Source organism: Cupressus sempervirens, chromosome 5 (genome assembly GCF_028749045.1).
Source record: "Cupressus sempervirens isolate cs-2001-9-10 chromosome 5, ASM2874904v1, whole genome shotgun sequence".
Taxonomy (NCBI): domain Eukaryota; kingdom Viridiplantae; phylum Streptophyta; class Pinopsida; order Cupressales; family Cupressaceae; genus Cupressus; species Cupressus sempervirens.
In genome coordinates this window covers 198505427-198530281 of record NC_143122.1, presented here as the reverse complement: position 1 = coordinate 198530281, position 24855 = coordinate 198505427, and the positions used below count along the sequence as shown (strand labels likewise).

The 24855-nt window shown below is 37.3% G+C and overlaps 1 protein-coding gene across 1 annotated transcript in view; it reads right to left on the bottom strand.

The window, feature by feature from the left end:
• The window catches only part of CSTF64 (cleavage stimulating factor 64), a 126884-nt gene that overhangs the window by 20115 nt on the left and 81914 nt on the right, over positions 1–24855 (bottom strand). Inside the window, exons 4-6 of the mRNA XM_089829102.1 lie at positions 24809–24842; positions 24381–24613; positions 24212–24289 (exon numbers count right to left, since the gene is read on the bottom strand). Coding sequence (XP_089685228.1) covers positions 24212–24289; positions 24381–24613; positions 24809–24842 — 345 coding nt within the window. The remainder of the gene's footprint in view (positions 1–24211; positions 24290–24380; positions 24614–24808; positions 24843–24855) is intronic.

Here is a 24855-nt window from a genome sequence, read left to right as displayed (position 1 = left end):
CCCTTTTTTCCTCTCCAAACAGCAATTTGCAAACACAGAAATGTGAAATGCCTCTTTTTGGGCCATCAATCTCAATAAGTGAACAACAGTCCATAGTTTTTCTAAATATTGTTGATAATGTTTTCTCTACAATATGTATGTAACTTCATGGCAATAAGTAAACCGAGACTAGATAACATATTCTAGTGTGGTGCTAAACTATTGGCGATAAGTTTGCTTATCGGCAATATATTGACTCTATTTTAATCTATGATCCTGATGATGGATAAGAGTGATCCAAAACATAGTTATATAACAATCCTACTAATTTCAATCCAAAACTTACATGCAATAAACATCATGGACTAGAGATTTGATGAGTCTAAAATCTACACTACATAAACAACAATGCCCTAACCTAAAAATATTCAATTGTCCAGTGCTCTTTGCACTTTTTTGCCTGTGTAATATGAGAGGTAGGGGGTCCATCCCTAAAAGTCCATTGTGGTTGTGGATGTGTCTTCACTCTCCGCACAACTAGTTGTGACTTGACATCCATCCTAGATGTAGATGGTGCTGACATTGGAAAAGACTCCTCGTCATCTGAAATTCTCATCGTGAATGCCATCCAATCCCACTACAAATCCCCCCTCCTCCATAGCCTACCTCTCCAAATCATTGATCTCATCCTTTATAAACAATGGAGATTTATCCTGTGATATCCAATTAAAGTAAGGATCTATTTCATCTAAACCAAGTGAACTAGTTGATGCTTCATCTGCCTTTCTTATGCGTAACCAAAGGTTATATTGCACAATAGATAGCTCTATAATGTTGTAAATCATATTTTTTCTACTCCAAACCCTTTTTCCTCTCCAAACACCAATTTGCAAACACAAAAATGTTGAATGCCTCCTTTTTGGGTTGTCAATCATGTTGATGTTTTGTAGCTTTAGCCAGATAAATAATAGCTAAGATATATATATATATAATTTATTAGAGCAATTAGTGATTTAAGCTAAATTATACACACACACACACACACATAATTATAGTGAGTGTCATTATGTAATGAATAGACATGTCCTATGAAGGGACATGTGTATTCTCAACTCATTCTCCATATAAATATAAGAGATCGCTGCCTTTGGGAAGTACATACCAAGCAGGTAGTGCAAATACATTTGCAGCGATCCAAAAATCAACATGGTATCAAAGCCAAACTACAAATGTGAGAAAAGAAGAACAAGACGGGGAAAGAGATGAGCAACTGTACAAAGAGACAATGATAGGGGGTGAGCAGTTTGATCCAATCTGCAAAATATGCTTGGAATTAACTCCAATTTTTGTGTTGGGTGAAGCTAGTTTACTGGCAAAAGAGCGTTTGATATCAGTATCACCTTGTGCTTGCAGTGGAACACAAGCTTATGTACATCTGAAATGTTTGAGAAGGTGGCAGAATGTTGTCTTGTCATCGACAAGAACTGGAGCCATTTGTACCACTGCTATAATGTACATTTGGTTTTGAATGCTTTTTTGGAGAGTTTTAACATCTTGACATTTTATGAAGAATGGGCATATGAGACATTGTCAATAGCATGAATGATGACATATAATACACAACAACATTGTTTTTAGAAGAAGTGATGAGTGTAGCTATGCAGCATAGGAGAGTCAAGCCTTGGAGAATCTGTGTCTTTGTGTCAGAGATTAAGCTAACCATAAAGACTGATCATTATTGCCAAAAAAAGGAATGAAAACATACATGATGTTTAGATGATGATGATTATTGACTTGACCCCTTATTGCAACGGCATATGAAACAAGAAACAAGGACAACATGCAGTGACATACCCACAAATTTACATAAGGTCAAGGACAATGCTCAACCTGAGGTACCTAAACCATTCGACTGTCATGAATACATTGAAGGCAATATTTGGCACCCAATATATGGCTATTTCCACCTAGTTTGTACATATCTAGTGGACCATCACATTAATTGTAATGTTCTCGTCATAAAATAAGTAATTAATCAAACCTTTGTTAATGGGCCAATTGATTTAGTATATCTCAGACCCATTTTTATTTAATTGTCTCCATAGGTAGGTGTGGTCATCGACTATCTTTGTAAACCTTCGAAAAGTTTCTCCGACGGGCATTTTAGCACGGCATTTAGGTAGTAGTTGGTATACGATTTGGTTTATTATTCTTTGTACTACAAATTCTCGTTGGAATTCTCTGTTGTTCGCCATTTCAGAAGTGAAAGATCTTCCCTACTTGGCTTTCCAATTTTGGTGGGATTCAACCCTTACCCTATTCGGTCACTGTATCTCTTGGCTCGGATCTGACAAATCGGAGCATCATTATTGTTTACAAGTCATTATTTCTGGAATATATATATCATGTTTGGACTACATTAATATCTCTTATTGTTTTGTGTATTGGCAAGAGGAAATTCGGTCCATCTCTGGCATCTTTTGGCTCCAATCCATTATTGTACAACCATTCTTTAATCATCGTACGGCCTCACAATCATTACCACACGACCACATCCCCCATCACTGTATGGCCCCCTTTCATCTCCTACCTTCTGCAAGTTCGGGCAACCCTGCACCTTGTCACCGTACGATGACATCCTTGCTTCACCATACATGTCATACGGTCATACTACTATCATACGGCCAATCCAAAACCCAAAACACTGTACGGCTCAACAACTCCCATCCACCATACGGCCTCCTTAATTCCTGTCACCGCACGGGCTACAATAACCTGCCATACCAAAACAAGATTGTTTCGGCCATCAAACACATAGCTGGGAGACCGAGTCGTTGGTAAAATTACATTAATCTAACAAATATATATATATATATATATATATATATATATATATATATATATATGTATGTATATATATATATGTATATATGTATATGTATATATATATATATATATGTATATATGTATATGTATATATGTACATATGTATATGTATATATATATATGTATATATGTATATGTATATATATATATATATGTATATATGTATATGTATATATATATATATTTGGCATCACCCATCAATATATATGAGAAACGCAATTTCACATGCCATGTAGGTGTTGGGGGGCCCACCACCAAGGGAAAATTTAGAAGAAAGAAAAATCAATTGGGAGAAACGTGGAACCCGATCCCACTTTGAGAATAATCTATACCACTCGACTTACATGGCATATGGTGGGTAAAAACCACAAAGACCGATCAATACACAACCAATATTTTAATTAAAGGTTAAGTGATCGGAAAGAAAATAAAGAAATAAGATAGCGATCCAATAATCAACTCACCAAGGACTCGTGGCATCCACGTAAGGTGAAGGAAACTACCACAGAGAAATAGTACCAAGTCAAGTCCATAAACCCTATACAGTCCTGGCACTCGGTTAGGAAGGTGACATACATGTATCACACAACATAATAAAGAGCTGCAACCAATAAAAGAACAAAGGGTCCTATCGGGCATAAGAAGTATTCAATCCTACACATCAAATAAAGGTAAGTGAAATTATTTGACCACATATTTAAGCCTCTTTGATATTTTGAGTAAGCCTCTCTCTTTCTACAGTTCTCTTTATATAAATATAATGTGTTATTATATAAATGACATATATTTAAATATATTAATAACTCCATCAAATATTGGAATAGAATTAATTCATCATGAATTAAGTATAGAATCAAATTTCTAATTTTCTCATAATTAAAATATAATAATATTATTATTGAAAATAATTATTAAAATTTTTAAATTGATTTTTATTACTATAAGAGCTATTTGTCTTTATATTTTCCTCTTTCTTTGGATATTCTTGCAAAAAAAGGATTATTGATATTAGATTCAAAGGGAGTCTGACACTTCATCGAAGGCAACATTGGATGGGGAGCTCAAAAGATTGATATTCAGAGGGAGTTTAAAAATCAATGTGTGTGACTGCATGATTTTAATGGGCCCTATGTACATCATGAGGAAGTGATCACTTCCAAATGATTATAACTTGTAATTGTACAAGTTATTAAAAGGTGACGATCTTTCAATAACTTAACCTTCTATTATGATGGACATCTTATGATGTCTAAGAAGATCATGATAGATTAAACTTGCATGGTGGATTAAGTTCATTAAATAGACCATGGCCTTCTATTGTGATGGACATTTCATGATGTCTAATACAAATCACAACAGATGATAACTTGCATGGTGGATTAAGTTCCTTAAACAGACCATGAATGTTCCTATGGTAAGTATCATTGAGGATACGTGTGCACATACCTTATGAATGTTTTTGAGTATTTGGTGAATGTTATGCAACTTGATGTTCTAGAGGCCATTACTCAAATTACTTGGTGAATATCATAAGACTTGATGTTCATGAGGCCATTACTCAGAGTACTTGATGAATATCATAAGACTTGATGTTCAGGAGGCCATTACTCAGAGTACCTGGCGAATATCTTGCAACTCAACGTTCAAGAGGCCATTACTCATTACTCAGAATACTTGGTGAATGTCATGTGACTTGACATTTGGGAGTCCATTACTCTTGATATCATGAGATGATATCTAAAATGGTGGATACCTTTTGATCAAAGATATCCTTAACACTTGCCATTCCTAATTTTTACATTGAGTCAATCTTGTGTTTATCCTCCCTAGCTAAGAGGGGGAGTGTTGATGTTTTGTAGCTTTAGTCGGATAAATATTAGCGAAGATAGATAGATAGATAGATAGATATATATATATATATATTGATTGTCATTATGTTAATGAATAGACATGTACCATGGAGGGAAATGTTTATTCTTGACTCATTCTCCGTGTAAATATAAGACATCACTGCCGTTGGAAAGTACATACCAAACAGGCAGTGCAAATACATTTGCAGCAATCTGAAAATCAACAAATCCCTATAAGCGAACTATGGCAATAATTTTTCAAAATATTGTCGATATTTTAGCGACAATTTCATATTTTCTCTGCAATATGTATGTAACTTTGCAGCGATAAGTAATCCCCAATAAATTAACATAATCTAGCGCGGCACTGAGCAATTAGCAAAGAGTTAACTTATTGGCAATATATCGGCACTATTTTATTCTATCATCCTGATGATGGATCAGAGCTGATCCTGATGATGGATCAGAGCGATCCAAAACATAGTTGCAAAACAATCCTACAAATTTCAATCCAAAAATCTCTTTTTCAAAATCTCAGGAAAAATCTTAGGAATGACATGGCAAATGCAGCACATAGCAACCAATGGCTGGCTTTCCTCAAGTATGTTTCACAAAAGTGAGGTATACTCAGACCAAGTTCAAGACAAAGGTAAGGGATTCCAGACAGAAGCATTCAAAAAACTTCAAACCATCCACTTCTTTTGTAAGGAAAAAAATTGAAGAGGATAAGATAGTTTGACAAAAAAACCTTTACTTATGAAAAGGGGAGCACCTTATTGAAAGATGACTAAACTGGACTTATCAACTGTGGACTGAAAATTGTGAATGAGTTAATTCTTCAATTGCATAGAATGTGATAGGCCAAAGATGAAGTAAAAGTGAAATAGATTTTAATGTGTAATAACAAGATTCAGCTTTGGTTCAATATTCAATCTGGAGGCGTAAACTTGTGAAAGATTCAGCTTTGGTTCAAGTATAAATCCAAAGGCATCAACTTGCAAAAGATGTTGTCACTATATGCACAAGGGCTGCAGGTAGTGAGATGAGTGGGGATAAAAATGTATTCCTAAACTTAATCAACTTCCTAAGTTCAAATTCACATTAATGTATTCCTAAACTTAATCAACTTCCTAAGTTCAAATTCACATTAATGATTCTGTTTTGCTTTTCTAATAGGAATTGTGACAGAAACTGCTACAGGAACTGTAGCAGCCTGCAACAGTACTAGCAGCAATTTGTGACAGTAAGAGGACCTGTTACGGGAACAACAACAGACTGTGACAGTAACAGCAGCTTTCTACAACAGGAATAATAGCAGATTCTGGAAATCAAACTCACAGCTGTAAACAAAACAAACAACCATTAACAAAGAAAATAATAAGATCCCACAATTAAATCATCGACAACAAACCTAGAGGCAGGGAAATAGGTTTCTAGGACAGGTTTTCTTTTTCTCGGAATAGGGGACGGCGAGGACAGCAGCAGGGGATGGTTGTTAGCCGACTGGATGGTCCCGGCGGTGTTTCTGTAGCCGACGGAATGATTGTCGTTGATGTTTTGTATTTTGTAGCCGACGGGTAAATGGTTTGTAGCGGACATAATGTTTGTGGCCGACGTACTCCTTCGGGAAGGTTCGGCGGATAGTATTTATATCCCATCTGGGATCATTGTAAATCATCTTCTATTATTATTCATCTCATCAAGCATAATGTATGTCTGGCATATACGAATATAATTCTGCTATTTTGTTCCATTGTCTATATGTGTTGATTTCTTTACCAGTACGGTAAACATTTGGCGCCGTTGCCGGGGAACCTGGAAGGTGGGAGGAATGAAGATTAATGCCAAATCAGCTTAACAAGAATCAAAATAAGATCAAGGGAAAAGATGGAATCCGTACTGCACAAGAGAATTTAATTCTGGCACAGCAAGCCAAACACCAACGGAGATTTCAAAAGATTGCTGACGGAAACCGGAGCGCCGAAGAATTGTTGGAGGAGACTCGACAGCAAGTGGAATTGGTGGAAGAAGCACGGGAGGAGTTTTTGAATTTATGTTCGCCGAGGGAAGAGGATCCAAACGGAAGAGCATCGACTCGCACGGCTCGGAGTGCTGACAGAGCAGGAGCGTGGAGTGAACTCTTTGTCTGGGATATACTTCCGCAGGGGACAACTTCAAAACACCCTTCTTCACCAAGGTTCGCAGTTGTTGAGTCTGACGGTGTGGGAGAGCAGTCCGCTAGTGTGGGAGAGCAGTCCGCCGGTGTGGGAGTGCAATCCGCCAATGTGGGAGAGCAATCCGCCAGTGTGGGAGTGCAGTCCGTCGGTGTGGGAGACTAGTCCGCCGGTGTGGGAGACCAGTCCGCCGGTGTGGGAGTGCAGACTGTTGGTGTGGGAGTGCAGACCACCAGTGTGGGAGTGAAGAGCGCCAGTGTTGCAGGACCGAGCAACGCCTGTTTACAGAAACCAATTGTGATGGCGGGACCAAAAGAGAAACTGCCGAAGTTCAATGGTGATGGTAAGGTCGATCCCATTCGACATTGCAAAACATGTGAAACGATCTGGAAGGCAAATGGGATAACTGATGAAGACAACTGGATGAGGCAATTTTCGACCACCCTACAAGGCGTAGCAATTGATTGGTTCACTGATACAGATCCACAAAAGCTAAACAATTGGGATAACATTAAAAAGGAGTTTCTGGCAGAATTTAAACTATTGTAGGATGATAATGAAATTGTAGTAAAGATCTTCAATACTAAGCAGGGGAAGAACGAAACCGTCCGCGTTTACGCCAGGAAATTAAAAGACTTGATAAACAAAATGGAAAGTAAGCCAGTAGACGGACTTTAAAAAAGATGGTTCATGGAAGGCCTACGCTCGAAGTTGCGGAGGAAAATGAAAATTGTGCCACCGTCGTCATACACGGAAGCTTATAACAGAGCATTGGACCTCGAAAGTGAGCAGAAAACAAAGAAGAAGAAGAACACTAGCTCATTTGATTCCGATGACGACGAGCCTGCTAGAGAAGATAGCAGCGACAATGAAGGCAGTAGCAAGAAGGTCCGTGCTTTACAGGACATGATCCGCATGATGAAAGAGTTTAAAAACATGCAGAAGGAGCCAAAAGGCAGTGAGCTATGGTGCACAGAGTGTAAGACCGATGGTCATACTAAAGGATCGTGTCCAAAGAACCAATTATGTGACATTTGTCAAATCATGGGCCATTCGACAAAAGAGTGCCCCTTTAACATGAAGACAAGAGGATCTCCCAAGGTGCTTCTTAAACAGGAGGCTTCCCCGTCGGGCACTAGCGGAAATACGAATAGCACAGGTGCCACATCCGGAGGGTACAGGAATAATAACAGAGGGCAAAATAACAACAATGCGAACAATAACAATAATAATGGGAGCCGAACTCAAACCTAGTATGATGCAAACAGATGGCTAATCATTCAATGTCGAGCATGTAATTTGTGGGGTCATTTTGCGCAAGATTGTACAACGGCAAACACACCGAAATTATTATGCAAATGGTGCGGACTCGGCGATCACGAAGATTCGAAGTGTCCAAAGTCTGGAGTAAACTTGATCACTGTCGGCATGAATGTAGAGGAGGTTCTGGCAATTACACGGAGGCAAGCGGAGGAAAAGAGAAAATTGGGAGAAGCACAGGCAAAAATTGCAAAGGCATCGTCGGCGGGGACATCTCAATTGAAGGACATCACCGGCACCTTGGCAATGAACTTCGCAGAACAAAACATTGTATGACAGATCTTACAAATGGAGATACCGGTCAAGATAAGTGACCTCCTTCTCACAATGCCCCAGTTACGGATGGCCATTCTAAATCATACACCGTTTCCGAAAGCAATGGAGGACACGAGAAGGGACAGTAGGGAAGTGATGACAACAGACCCAATGCTGCTAGCACTCACATCCGAACGGCATCCGACGGTCGTCGAGATGGGGATTTTGGAAAATGTTCTGATAGACACAATTGTCGACGGAGGGTCCGGCGTGAATGTGTTGCCGGAGGATACTTGGAAGAAGTTGGGAAAGCCAACGTTGTGGCCACCTACATTCCAGTTGCTCACGGCGGACTAGCACGGGATCAAACCGTTGGGAACCTTGAGAGCACAACCGGTAACTATTGGTACGCAACCATTTTTATTGGATTTTGTGGTCATTCCATTGAAAAGAAAAGGATATGATGCTATTCTCGAACGGACTTGGTTGGTGCAAGCAAAAGTAAAACATGATTGGAAACGAAATACCCTATCAATGGAGCGCGGAGGCAAAAGATTCATAATTGACCTGCACACACAAATGGTAGGTGAGGAGGCAACATCGTCAGACTCAGAAGGTGAAAGCGACAGTGACGACGAAAGAAATGACGATGAAGGAAAGAGAAGAATGGAACCGGACGACGAAGGAGTATTGACACTAGGAGAATCAAATGATGACGACCTAGACTCGATGAATGGCCTTTACCATTGTCAGATAGAAGACTACGAATTGTTTCCGAGTTGTAATATGCTAAGGGTCGACGAAGGTGAGAAAAAAAAGGAAAATGAGTGTCTGAAGGAATACAAAGCAGCGGAAGAAGGAAAGGCGATTACGCCTGAAACTGAGGAGAAGAACATACAGTCCAAACCCAGAAAAAAGAAAGATCCCACCATTCGGTACACGGTGAACGGACCGCACAGGAAGAAAAGAAGGCATCACACCATAAAATTACTTGAAGGGTACCGACAGCAAAGAAATAAGCTAGATGCATGACGATCGCAGGCACAGTGGACGACGGAGGTGACACAGAACAGACATAAGGTGTGGCATGACAAACCTCTCAGACTCAACAAGTTTCCGCCGGGGCAGTTGGTACTCAAGTACGACGGACAAAATAAAGTCAAACCGCAAAGATTTAAGGCCAAATGGGTTGGACTATATCAGATCCGAGAGGTCGGCGATAATGGAGCGATCAAATTGTCAACCTCGCACGGCGAAGAGATACCTCACGCAGTCAACGGATCTTACCGTGCCAAGAAGATGCCGTCGCCATCACTGTCACAGAATGATCAAATGATTCCCTTGTCGTCATCGTTGCAAAATGGCGACACTTGAAGCAAAATTGAGGTGTTTTTTATTTATTTTATTTTTGTCAAAATAAAAAATTAAAATTAAAAATAGTAAGTGTCCCGCGGGCAGATGCAGCTGTCCGCAGACTGTCCCACAGCAGATGTTCGCGGACTGTCCCGCGGGTGGCTCCCACGGACTACCCCACAACAGATGTTCGCGGACTGTCTTGCGGGTGGCTCCCACGGACTATCCGGCGGCAGATGTTCGCGGACTGTCCCGCGGGTAGCTGTCCGCAAACTGTCCCGCGAGTGATTTGTCTATTATCTTCCCGCGGAGTTCTTCATCGAGCGCCGATGGAGTTGTCTGCATCTCTCAACAAAGTCTTTTCACATTTTCCCACAGACTGCCCTGCGGCTTTGCATTATTTTCCAAGTGCGTTAGCTCTGCGGTTTCTGGAGAAGCCCGGATTTAATGCGATTTGCAACAAGAAATTTCGAAGGAATAGATTGTTTGATTGTTTTCATTGCCGGAAGAATTGTTGAGCTTCTCATTGCCGAAGGAGTTGTTTCAGCAAAAGATTGTTGGAGTTTTGTTTCTCATTTGCGGAGGAGAGATTGTTGAGTCTATGTAGAAGATGGGTGTGCGGGGTTTTCTAATAAAATTATTTATAAAAAAATGACAACAGATTCAAGTTGTTCGGAATGAGTAGCAGATGATGCCACAGGGAAGGGGAAGCATCAGTAGTTGCCAGAAAGAGTGTAGAATCGGCAGAAAATGACAGAAATGGTGTGTTCCGTGCAGTTTTGTGTGGGTTTCGGAGTGCTAATTTGGTCTTAGCGATGACCCCGCCCTAAATTGCGACAGGGAGCGCACCAGGACCCCGCGGGGGCGTTGCCCCCTGGACCCCCAGTCGTTGCGGATATCAATTGTGGGAGTCTGACTAGTTGAGAAGAGTTGAAGTTGTTGCAAGCATGGACTTTCTGTGTACCAGAGGCACTGGGAGTAGGTGTTGGCTAGGAGGCTGTCTTGGTGGATGCGTAGAGAGCTCGGGAGGCGCTAATCATCCAGTTGGAGGCAGTGCAACGACGCTTGGCTCAGGGTACCGAAGAATTGAAAACAGAAAAAGCAGCACAGGTGGCTATCAAGGTCAGCTTCATTGAGGAGGCAGAGTGTTGTGTTAGCAAAGGCTACAGGCACGGGACGAAGCTGACAGTGATGTGTCAGAAGCAGATTTTTCTTGTTGTAGTCACTCTGTTAATGTATTTTGTTTGTTAATTTGTCTCAGATATTTTGTTAGTTGTCAGGAGACGACTTTTCTTTTTGGGGGGGATGGTTTCAACCAACTGGATGGTCCCGGCGGTGTTTCTGTAGCCAACGGAATGATTGTCGTCGATGTTTTGTATTTTGTAGCCGACGGGTAAATGGTTTGTAGCGGACAATGTTTGTGGCCGACGGACTCCTTCGGGAAGGTTCGGCAGATAGTATTTATATCCTGTCTGGGATCATTGTAAATCATCTTCTATTATTATTCATCTCATCAAGCATAATGTATGTCTGGCATATGCAAATATAATTCTACTATTCTGTTCCATTGTCTGTATGCGTTGATTTCTTTACCAGTACGATAAACAATGGTTATATAAAAATTAAAAATAGGGAATATTTAAAATATATGGGGAAATCTGAAATTTCAAATATATTTATATGATAACATTGGTAAATCAAAAATCATTCATCATAGACATATACATTAGAGTTGAAACTTGCAATAAGAGTTCAAATTTCAATTACATACATTCCTAATTTCATTCTCAGATATAGTTCATTGAATTAGGAATAAAGATGCCCAAAGGCTTCAAGTTTCAACAAAATGAAAAGTGTCATGTCATATATCAATGCATCATATAATGTCGAAAGTGTCATGTCATATATAATGCATCAATGCATCATACATATCAAATTCTCAATGTCCAAACTCATAATTAAAACAAAGATAGTATGTTGCTGAGCCTAATCTTCATCCAAATCAAGGTCATTACCACTATCAACCCGGGCATCAAAGGTTGCATCATCCAACAGAATCCCAACCAATCCCTTATGCATGTCGTTCTAATCAAGATTGGTTGCGTCTTCGGGATTAATAAGCCCCCGTAAAGTTGGAGTCTAATGATTCCTTAGTTGCAAAGCATTGTGCACAGCCACTACCTTATCTGCTCGTCTAGAGGTGAGCTATTCCTCTTTAGAGTGAGCAAAGGCATTTATATACCAATTCCCCTTTGTTGTAGAGGAGCTAGCAACCTATGAGATGAGGCTAGCAATCTTCTCAACTCTGGTGCATCTGACCCATGTCATTGCCAGCATCCAATAGGGCGTTTTTGTGCCATTAATGTTCTATTCATTTTTGCCTTTGATATACTAAAGTATTGTTCACGGCGTTGACTTGATACATCTTTTCAAGGACCTTTGTCATCCCATGTCTCACCTCAATATCATCACAAGGAGGGAACCTTCCAAGCTCAAGCTCAAGCTCATACCATTTTGGATTTAGTGCATAGGATGCCATAAGAAGTGGAGTGTCCATAGTGTTCCAACTCCGCATGAACATTGGCTTAAAATACTACTCATGTAAGTCCAATTGATTATCCTTAGCCAAAATTACTTCATCTTTTGAATCATGCTACCAAAAGTCTCATATATCTCTCCAAGGCTAGGAGAGTCCCTACCAACATATCTGATGACATATAGAACAGAAGAGATAATAGATAAAACATATTTGCAATGTATAAAAAAACCAATTAAGAATACAAACAAAATTTTAAAAAATTAATTAAATCTGAAATTTAAATAAATATTTTAATTAAAACCAAAAAAAACTCAATTAAATCTAAAATCAGCAACGTCTTACTTTTAGTGGACCACCAATCATCATGAAGGATCATTTTGTATAGCTTTTCCTTTGGAAGTGTTTGCATTAGGCCATCTGCTCCACTCTGAATTTACCACCATCATCTATAGAGTATCATGCACCTCAACCATCCTCTCTAACAAAATGAAGTAACTAGTATATCATGTCTCTACAGGTATGAGAAATTCCTTCTTTAAAGACATCCTTAATAGAGTGAGGTGTGGTGGTTGCAAATGAAACTTTGAATATATCTAGCTTGTGTCATCACTTCCTTTACCCAATCTAGTTTCCCTATGTCCTCCAATGCATGAACACAAAAAGGAGTCCAAAAGACATGCTTGTAGGCAAACTTGGGTCATCACTTCCTTTACCCAATCTAATTTCCCTATGTCCTTCAATGCATAAACACAAAATGGAGTCCAAAAGACGTGCTTGTAGGCACCCTCCACCATCAGGCCAGCCAATTTGCGCACACATGCTGAATCAATGATCACCAGAACAACATTTGAGGGCCCAACCTCCTCTATGGTCTATCTTAAAATGTTAAACTGAAAGTCTACATCCTTCTGTTTCCTTGAACAATCAATGGCTCTCAAGAAAATAAGAGCCACTTGTGCATGTGGTTGATGTTGATGAGTGGCCAATGACTAATATCGCTTCACCCATCCATCATAATAGAATAACTTTTTCTCATCCAAATTCGCCTCAAGTCCTCTATCACCAAACTCACCTTAAACTATGATTTGTCAAGGAGGGTGATGTGTAGTTTAGGTCCTCAAGTGGGTACACAAACATTAGCTAAATCTTTGATCATTTTTTTTAAAGGAGAATGGTCCACATGAAATGGAATGGCATGGGCATAAAAAATCAGCCATGCAAGTCTATCGATTCTTGTGCCTACACATTGAATAAATTTGAAACTAGCCTTGGCTGCCCACTATCACAAGCCTTCCACAGCCACTATCATTAGCCTTCCTCTTTCCTTTTTTGGCATTCAGAATATGAATAGCACTACCACTACCTTCACTGTGTTACATCCCAATTTTTGGCTCAATTCTAAGTGCTACTTTATAGCCGTTGAGGCTTCATGCAAAGTTGAGTGATTGGTTAAATTCGGTATTCATTATGGTTTCATATAAAAATGAAGTGATGGTTATTCATTATGATATCATAGGAAATTGGAATAGTGGTTAATCTTTATAATGATATATAAACTGGAAATGGGTGACTAATATGATCATATGCTATGATAATTTTGATTTATTAAAAAGATGAGAAATATGTTATTACCATGATAAATTTCCCTTGCAGGAAAGTGGCGAAGGGGGTGGAGGAAGCATTGCCAGAGAAGGAACTGGGCATGAGGTCACCACCTACCATTGATCCAACAGGTATGAGTCTTAATTGTCATGGCTAAGGCAAAGCAGCTAGACAAGCAAGGTTATACTAAGGGTCAACCATGAGCTAACCAGTTAAATTATTTATCACTAAAAGTATATAATAAAAGAAATAACTAAGCATAAATTGAACTATGAACAAGTTGGTACCTTTATATTTGTATTTTTCAATCGGAACCTCCTAATGTTTAAAGCATGTCCTAACATATCGACACCATGTACCTAAATATCTATACATGTACATACATGTATGTGTGTATATACGTAAACCAATTATATCTATAAGAACGTACATGTATACTTGATATTTGACGTATGCTTAAGAAATATATGATTGGGGTTTACGCATGTAGATGTATGTATGTGTATATGTATATGTATATGTGTGTATGTATATATATATAATACATATACATACATATATATATATATATATATATATATATATATATATATATATATATATATATATATATATATATATATATATATATATATATAGGTATTTACAGATACCATGATGTTATATATTAAGACAATATTATTATTTCTTTCATCCTTGGCCAGAGTCTTAATTATTTGACTTGAGCAGCCACCTTGCTAATTATTTCATCGACCCTTATGTCATTTTTGTGACCTTTTTAATATTAAATGTGTGCCACATGTATCGATGGCTTTTTGTTTCTTTTTAACTCCTCTACCGCCACCTTCTTGTTCTTCTTGAAACCGAGTATGAGGAGTTTATATATGATTGAGACTATTGCCTTTGGCTTGGGGGGGTGCCATTAACCGAAGCTCTGTATTTAACATTTCCTAGCCATGATTCCACAGTAGCAATTATCGTTATCAGAGTCACAACCCCCTGAAGTAATTCTCATCCTCACGGCCATAATACTTCAGCCATAGCATTCGTAACTCTGTGATAGTAAACATCTTCCATGCTGCGGAATCTCTGCTATAGTTTTCCTTCCACAAATCACGATAACTCCATTTCGGCATCCACGGATTTTCTCTTGGTCTGTATTTGATTGCACCACAATCATTGTGCAAGATCGCTGCTATAGAAGCTAGATGTTGACTGCATGTGCTATTGATGATTAAAGGCTATAATTACCAGTTATTGCCACCAAGCAGTGGACTCAGCCAGGTTATGCCTTCGTTCTTTTTTTTATCATGTTTATGTATAATGATAACAAGAGATTCTGGATCCTGAAAACAATATCTTCGTTCCTCACAATGGATGTGCATAAGTATAAAACTTGAAATCGGATTGTAACCCGATTGTGTGAAGAATGTATTAAACCTTATTCTTATGTTCAGATAATAATAGTATATCAGACTGCTGGGTTTATAGCAGATACTGATGTCACCTCAAAATAATGAAACCATAGCTGATATCATATTCACAACAGAATGAAATTTGTATTGAGTTTTAATTTTCATAACATTCCTCTAATATCATAACTGAACTGTGTCTCAAAGAGTATCTCTCCAGTGCAAGCTTATACAGGGATATTATTCCATGTCTTTGAGATAAGGAGGCAATAACCTTAAGGGAAAACTAGTAAGTAAAATACAAGTAACATGAATCTTTGTTAAGCCATAAGCCCAGGTTGGGCAGAATGTAAATGGCTGCAATATATTATGCTTATTCAATCACCCCAGAAATCATCCAAGAAGACCAGCATAGTCGAGATGAAGGGTGTGATATTGTGAATTGACAGCCACTGAAACTTTGGAATATCCCTGCATGATAAAAAATAAAACAATCAGTAACAATAAACAAAAGATGTCATAAAAACCATAGCTAAAAAACTCGGTTTCAAACAATATCTCGGCTAGCCCAAAAAATTGAAAATCTCGGAATTGGCAAAAACTCGGCAAAACAATCGGCAATAAATCGGCATTTTTATCGAACATTTAAAAATATATAATTTCTTAAAATATGCTTTAAAATGCACACATACACACCAAATTTGTAGAACACAATGATTTGAGATATCCGCCATATATTAATCAAACTTATTAGTAATTTAGTATTATAGTAAATTTAAAATACGGTAACTTTGCATTACAATACAGTATATAATAATTGTTAAAATATATATATAAATAATGAAAAAGTAGTAGAGAGAATTTAAAAATTAAAACACACTCTATCTATGTATTTTTAATTTTTAATTATTTACCAAAATAAAATATATTTTGATTTTACTGTTACAAACTAAATTAAGTTTTAAACAAAAATTATTAATTAAATATATTGAAGTTTTAAAAATAAAATATATTGAGGCTTAAAAATAATTTCCAAAACACTATCGAACATACTTGGAAAGTAGAAAAAACCTCCAAATCTGCAAGCTACCAAATACTCCCCAATCCAAATCGATGTAGACAAATTTATTCTGTGATGTTGTCTATGATTCTTTTCCTATCGTCGAATGCCAACTAAAAGGACTCTCTTCATGTCGTCGCATGGCAACTCGAAGTCTAGACAGTGTTGTCAAATGCAGGGAGCAAGTTTCAAATACAGATAAATGAGAGTCAGGCGGCTAGGTCATAGATATTTTTAACCTAAAATGGCCCGCCCGATGACTTTTAAACGATATTTGCCTACCATTTTTCACTTTTACCACAATATATTCCAAAACAGGCGCTACAATTTTTTTCCATATCGCGTTGACGATTTATGGTGTAATATACTCGGCCAAGTCTGTGCTCCGCGAAATATCACGAGATTTGTGATATTTTGCCGAAATTTTAGACTATGATAAAAACTGTGTCAATTCGTGGTACTTTAAGGGTATGAATCATGATGTCAAGACAGTTGTGGTATGATATGCTATCACCAAGATGCTCAGTGGCAAGACAGTGGTATCCGATACCTAATCCCTAGGTAGGGAGGGCCTTTCTTAGTTGAGATTGTGTGGGGATACTTAAGGGTCCAGGTTGGGAGGTCAAGCCCGTGACAATCCTTCCCTTCTCCACCAGATGCCAAGACTTGCACAAGACATAGATATCATCTGCATTCAAACATCTTCTAGTAACTGGTATTTTACTTTTATGAATTTGCAATTTCAAGTTGAAGATATGTTAAATGATTAATTAGTTATTTTCTGTCCAGTTATTCGGTTATAGCCATTGGTTCTCTTCCATTTGAATAGGTGAAACAATTGTGAAACTGTTTTCATGTGATTTTGAAAAGTAATGTATCTTCGTTAGTAGAAAAGATCTCTCTATTGAGTAATGGTTGATTACAATCGCAATTATATTCATCTTATTGGTTGATTGAATACTTCTTCAATTGTTAGTTAAGGTATTTCAATTAAACTGATTATAACCGTTAATCTCTTTCGTATGAGCATGGCTGTTATAATAGTCTTCTCATGCTCATGAATATGAAGTAGTAATTGTATTTGATGATATGCAAGTTGTTAGCTAAGGCCCGGGAAAGAAAAGGGGTTGTTACAATATGACATAGGCTAATGCATAGATGGTTGTAAGGGCTGATGTATTGGCATGGGCACACGCGTACACTTGTTTTTTGCCCCCATATGTAATCTATAACACTCTAAATTCTCACCCTCCTTTGGATCTTTACATAATTTAACTCCTCTACCCAAAACACCCAAGAAATGAGATCACACCCTTGTATAGCTCCCTCTAATATCACTAATGCAAATATGACATATATACACCCTACTCCCTCTTGAATTTTTATTTTTAATATCTATCAGATGAAAAAGGAAAAGAAGAGGTTTTGGGGGGTTAAAAGGGCCTTGTGCATAGTCCTTTAAGAAAACTGAAGGGTGCTCAAACTTGTTAGGGGCACGTTGTGCTTCGGCCCTCCCACCCTCACTTCCAAAGTCTTCCACTTTCTAGCCTTCGTCATTATTATCATTACCATTGTTGTTGCTCATGTTTAATGAGTGTAATGCAAGCTCAATGTAATTAAATATAAGGGAAGGAAAATTAGGTATTTGAATGACATTTTTTCTTTAAACTATGAAAAAATATTGTGAAAGAAAATCAAATATGAAAAATAGGAATTATCTTTAGTGCTACAACTCCTCCAAATGCTCCTTGATGTTACATCCCAAAATTTTGATTTTCTTTTAAATAATCTTATAGCCGTTGCAATGGTAGTTAAAACTCTAGGATGTCATGATCTTGTGAAATGGAAGTTATGGTTAGTCATTTTTTATTCATGTGAAAATCACTTGTTAGTTGTTTATTGTTATTTTAAGATAAATAACAATAAATGTTTATATTTTAAGATAAATGTTAGTGGTGGTTATCCGTTGTGACACTTATCAGTTATTGTTTTTTTTTTGTTTGTTTTTTTTTTTTTTTTTTTTTTTTTTTTTTAAATTATAAATTGGGGAACATGTTATTATTATGGAAATATGCATTTTTCTTGCAGGAGCAGACGAAGGGGTGGAAGCATTGCTAAATGGGTTTCAACCAATGGGGCACCAAAGCAAAAAGGTTCATCAACAGATTATCAAGTATGAGCTCTAACCACCTTGATGAAGGATTTAGCGACTAGATAACACGAAATGTACCTTGGACAATCATGAGCTACCCAGTCAATTTTTTAAACAAGTAAACATTTAAATAACTATGGGGGAAAGAGATGTTACCTTCTTTTGATTTTGTTGTGACATTAAGTTGTCAACAGTATGTGAATCTATATATTGACACCATGGTATTTTAACACTTATAATTGCACCTACATGTATGGCTATATGTACGTACATGTGTGTGTATAAATAATTTACAATGAACCACATGATTTAAATTACACAAGCATATGTATATATTGTCGTCGGTAGATTTTGCATTAAACAAGTAAACATTTAAATAACTATGGGGGAGAGAGATGTTACCTTCTTTTGATTTTTTTGTGACATTAAGTTGTCAACAGTATGTGAATCTATATATTGACACCATGGTATTTTAACACTTATAATTGCACCTACATGTATGGCTATATGTACGTACATGTGTGTGTATAAATAATTTACAATGAACCACATGATTTAAATTACACGAGCATATGTATATATTGTCGTCAGTAGATTTTGCATTCTGTAGCCGACTAGGTTATGCCATCAGAGATTTTGTATGTGGTAGCCGACGGGTAGATTAGGATTGTTTTCTAGCTGACGGACCCTTTCGGGAAGGTTCGGCAAAAAGTATTTATATCCCGTCTGGGAACATTGTAAAGCATCTTATGCTCTGTATATAACCTGTTGGCATATACGAAAAGGAGTACTGTTGTTGCTGTTCGTGTTCATTATTTGTGTGCATTACTTAATTAATCTATGCGGTAAACATATATATACATAGGCATAGGTGTGTGATAAATATATATTTACATAGAGCTTGTCCTAATATTACTCAAGAGGTCTGCCTTATACAGTGGTATAGTCCATATACCATTGAGATAAGAAATAGTCTCGAGAAGAGAATTTTTGGTTACAATAACAGAGATGCAAATGTATATACTGAAACCTCCTACGATACACCCCTAACCTGGATGGTCAAGTACGAATGGGTGATGAGGAGAGTTACCCTACAAGAACAACTTAAATGTCAAATCAAGAACAATTAACAAACCAAAACTATGCATGTTGGGTCAGCTCATGATTGTCCAAAAGTATGTATGTTATGATTGTCAAGTTGACTAGTGTGTGATCGGGCTTATGCACTGCCCATCTAAATCCTTGGCCCAGGTAGGTTAGAAGCATGCTTCCTGTATTTGATCACCAGAGGTCTGGGTGCTAACTGACAGAGGGGATGTTGATGGAGGATATCCATTGCCTTGTCTGCTGCTTAGCAAACACTCTAACACCGAGATGCTCGAGATGGCAAGACCATGGTGCCCCAAGCATAATCCCAAGGTAGGGAGGGCCTTTCTGGTTAGAGATTGTGTGGGGATAAGTTAAGGTCCGTGGTTGGGAGGTTAAGCCTATGTTAATGCTTCTCCTCTTCACCAAATGTCGAGGCTTGCACAACACATTATCAAATACCAATACTTGTGTATGTTTTCTTATCTTACTTCCATGTTATTCCTTGAAGTGTATTTAATTATAATCGATGTAGTATCAAACGATTATACTAGAAGTAGTTATGGAAATTATATTAGTTTTCTTTTCATGTAACTAGAAAAGGATTGTTTCTTAACTACTAATTACTTTCCTTGTACATCGAAATCAGTTGTAACAAATATAACTACCTTATGTCATTTAGTTATGAAAGATAGATTTATCCTTGGAATTAATTTCTTTTTCTAGTATATGAAAAATGGTATATTACACTTGAATCCCTACTATTGCCTCCTCTTTTTGCTCTTCTTCAAACTTTGCTGCTTCTAAATTATTTCTCCTTTCTTGACCTCTTCAAAATGAGAATGAAATGAATGAGAGAATGAGAAAAATAGTGTTGCTTTAGTCATTTTATGGTTGCAAAGCATGGGGGCCACCATTGGGAAAATGCAAAAAAAAAAAATGGACATTCACTATTTTTTTACCGCCCCCGAGGATGGAAAACCATCTCCAATCCTTTGCCAACCCATTTCCATATATCAAAAATGTTTCCACCAAATGATTTTCTCTGTGATAACTAAGAAACATTTCCTACCGTCCCCCACTCCCTAGAGCAATACACATTTTAAAACACCATGAATTCTAGTAGAAACACGTCCCTAGCTAACACCACAATAAATAGCAAATCATAAACAGATTCAAGTAATAACTAAAATAAACAAGCTATTGGAAATGAACACACTATGAAACCTACAAACATCACCAAGCATTCCAAGAAGTCGACACTCTTCCTCCTTAATATGCTTACTGCTAAAATGAAATCCCTTTACGTTTATCTAGTTATGTGAAGATGTTTTATTTACAAAAAATAGTACAAAGTACATCCATTTTCCTATTATGTACCTCACATAAATGATAATAATATTTTGAACTTTTATACACATGAAACCACATAAAATCAAGAATTAGGGTAGAGAGCAGAAATCAAGACGAAAACACCAAACCTCACGTGGACAACCCTTTCAGGTAAAAAACTATGACAGATCATTAGTATTCAATTATCTAATGAGTACACACCCAAAAATACACAAGTGAGCACAAGCCCTCCTCAAAGCACTAATTTCAGTTTTCACACAAACTCAAAAAACACAAAACCTGAAACCATACATTAACTAAATGTTATGCTCCCAAGAAGGCTTGCTAGGTCATGAGGAAAGTAGGAAAAATTGTAACTTATATACTTCCTCTGCCATACTCGTCCCAAAGAAACTCTCATGAGCTTGCTTTCTAATGTTGCTCCCAATGTGTTCCACCTCAAAATCTCACACGGCTCCCTTCATACTTCCTACACCCCTTTCCACACAACTCCTTTCACTTTCCACACAACCAACATATGAGAAGTCGATAACATAAATGATTTGCCACCTAAAAATATTGGTACCCTCGGAATTTCCTATGACCAAAATCAAAGCTTCAACGATTTCGAACTCTTCGGCAATTATTCACATCTACCAAAGTTATCAATCCCAATTACATTAATATAGGCGGCTAGGGTATCCAAATCACCACAGCCAAAGAAGAATATAGTGACAAAGATAGAATGACTTTGACTACACAATGCAAAAAATTCCTTATGCACTGTAAATGGCAAATAAATAGGAGAGAACATAACTTATTCCCATCAAATATAACTCACACAAGAGAATATCCACATGGCCAAGGAGGATGTCTACACCACCAAATGTTTTTTCCACACAGAAATGGACTGCTTTCAATGATGCCTATAGAGGAGTCTCATTTGCACAAGCATAGTCATTATCTCCAAGTTCCACATGACTTCCTACACCCAATATTTATCATTGCCCAGATGTTGAAATAATAATCATCGCACAACTTAGAAATAGCGTGCATCAACACTTCCGTTTATTCAACATCTCCATCAATAAGAAACTAGCTATAGAAGAATCTATTGTTTTGCTTCCAGGAGACTCTTTAATGCACAAAAAAACATTACATACACCTAGAGTCGTCCCATTAACAATTACAACTAAAGAATTTATTTCAAATAAAACAGAAAATAATTAATTCTGATGTCATCATATTTGAAAATTCAAATGAGGTCACTACATTTAAGATTTCATAGGGGTCCATATTTCTTAATATACCTGGCGATGTGTTAAATCTGACCTAGAACGAAGAAGGGGTGAAGTTGACAAGCAACCAACACAAATAGACAAACAGGGAGCTCGAGCACACAACCAGGTAGGCTCAAGCACACAACCAAGAAGCTCAAGTAGCCAATCAAGAAGCTGATAAAGAACTAAAGAATATTTAGCAGCTTGATAAGCATTTCATTCCAATTCTCTAATACTTTAGGTAGTCCTCCAAAGTTTTAAACAACCTTGATCATCAACCTTTGACATCAATGACAAAATATTCAACGAGTATTTTATAAGGAAATAACTTTATGGTCAAAATCAATTTGCTAGTACGTGCACCCATGGGTGATAGGAAGTTTGATACAAGCGACAAGAAGTCTACATTCTTTGCCTTCAATCAACATGTTGCACGATATATTTTCTTAACATAATGGATGAAAATATTAGCAAATACAATCAAATAATTGTAATTCACTTAGTTTGTTTAGAGACTAAATTAACTGTTATTTATATTTAATCACATGCAAAATAAAGTGGTAAAATGGTACGATAGGGTATGAAAATGGAACATAAGAATCGGCATGAAGGCAAATCAAATAGACTAAAATATGGCATAATATAGAACATGAATGGCCCTCATCAAGATGTTTTCTTGTATATACCATATATGATACTCAAATCTACAATAACCAGCTTCCATGAATTGTCGTTACTTTAATGACCTTTCCTTGTGTATGTTGGTATAATCACAAGGCAAGGGAGCCCACAAAACACACAAGCACCTCCAAGCATTTGTTACCATAGTTATAAGAAAGCTACCATTTTAGCCTTTCAACCTCTAGTCTCTTTCCCAATTGAAATTATTTTATTTTATATCATGCCTTATAAACTACTCTCATCTCCCAATTATTTAAATTTTGAATGTGGCACCAACCCAAGCAACCCAATTAAGAATATGAAAATTAAGTGGGAATGATCAGTTGAAAGAAAACTAATATAAAATCTAAGTTATCGAGTTCCCTTGTTGGGGATCGGGTTCCAGTTCCAATCCCAATAAGGTTCCAGTTCTCTGGGTTTGATCTGAGTTACTTTGGGAGGAACCCAAGTGCCCAAGCCCCACCCAGGCCAAACCTGCGTACAAATTGCATTGTCCTCTAGCCAAATCATTGCTCCTTGTACAACTTGCACAACTTGCCCAAGGGTGCTGATTTAGATGCCATAGTTGCACAGCTTGCCCAAGTCTCTATAGATGAACAAGAGGCAGCTCTTGCACATGAGACAGACATAGCAATTACAAGTGGCATGTAAGGAGTGTGGTCCAAATGAAGTTAAGCGAAATGTTGATCTTGATGCCTTTGATCATGTTGAATGAATATGAATATTTAATATTAAATAAAAAATATAAAAAATGGCTTGTAATTTGAATTTTCATTGTGTGCTGACATTTTCAGACTTTTGCAAATAATGAATAGGAGGTATAAGGTATTTTGTTTATAATTTTATTGGCATTATGGATATATGAGTATCGCGCTTCTAACTTTTTGTTATTATATGTTTTAAGTTTTTAAACATGTAGGATGTATATATAAATTTATAAATATATCAATGTGTGTGTGTCAAACACAAACCCAAGGAAAAATACTTTAAAATGAACCCGTATACCTAAACCTGTATCAAACCCAAGAATGGTAGCTTAGTAAAATTGTATAATAAATATGAATTCTATACTCAAGGTGGATTCAAATTCAGATTACAAAGAAATTAAAATTTAAAATAAACCAAGTCATCTTTGCACATAATTTGATATTTTAATAGAGCAATCATTTGCTTGGTGTGAGATCCTAACCCATATGGCCAGGATAAATATGTGAACTAAAATTATTTTGTCATTCTGAGGAGTGACTAACCTGAAAAATAGCTTTTGCGAATTGTGGATATGCAACCAAAATCTGGCGAGCCTGCTGATGATTTTGCTGGGCTAAAACCTACAGTTAGAAAGTTTGGGGGACGCATTAATCCAAAGTTTATTAAATGTATACTAAAAAATCACTCACCTTCAATTGAGAATGCCTATACCTTCATCTCGTACAGAACCTCATGAAGTTGACTCTTGGACATGTTAGCTAAATGAAGAGTAAGGGGATCGTGTCCTCCTGCACTACTTTGCCCTGTACTCATTGTGGCTGTCTGTGGCTCTCCTAAAGATCCTGCCATGATAGTTGCTGCATTTGCTGCCACTGTAATGCCAATGGGCCGGTTAATAGATGGGTCTAAAGAGTTCCCAACACCAGCAGGTTGCTTTTGATTATCTGCAGGAAAGAGTTCAACTACTTGGTAATTTTCAGCAGTAAGAGCAAAAACTGTGTAGAAGTAGAAGTAATCTGTGTGTGTAAAAACATTATCAACAGACTGCAACAAAGAGGAACTAAGAAACTCAGCACTGATATATAGAAATCAAATAACATGCCCATATTGATCAATACAAAAAAATATGTAATACTGACCAAAATTTGAAGCTAGACCAGGTCCACCTCGATCCTGCAGCAGCAGA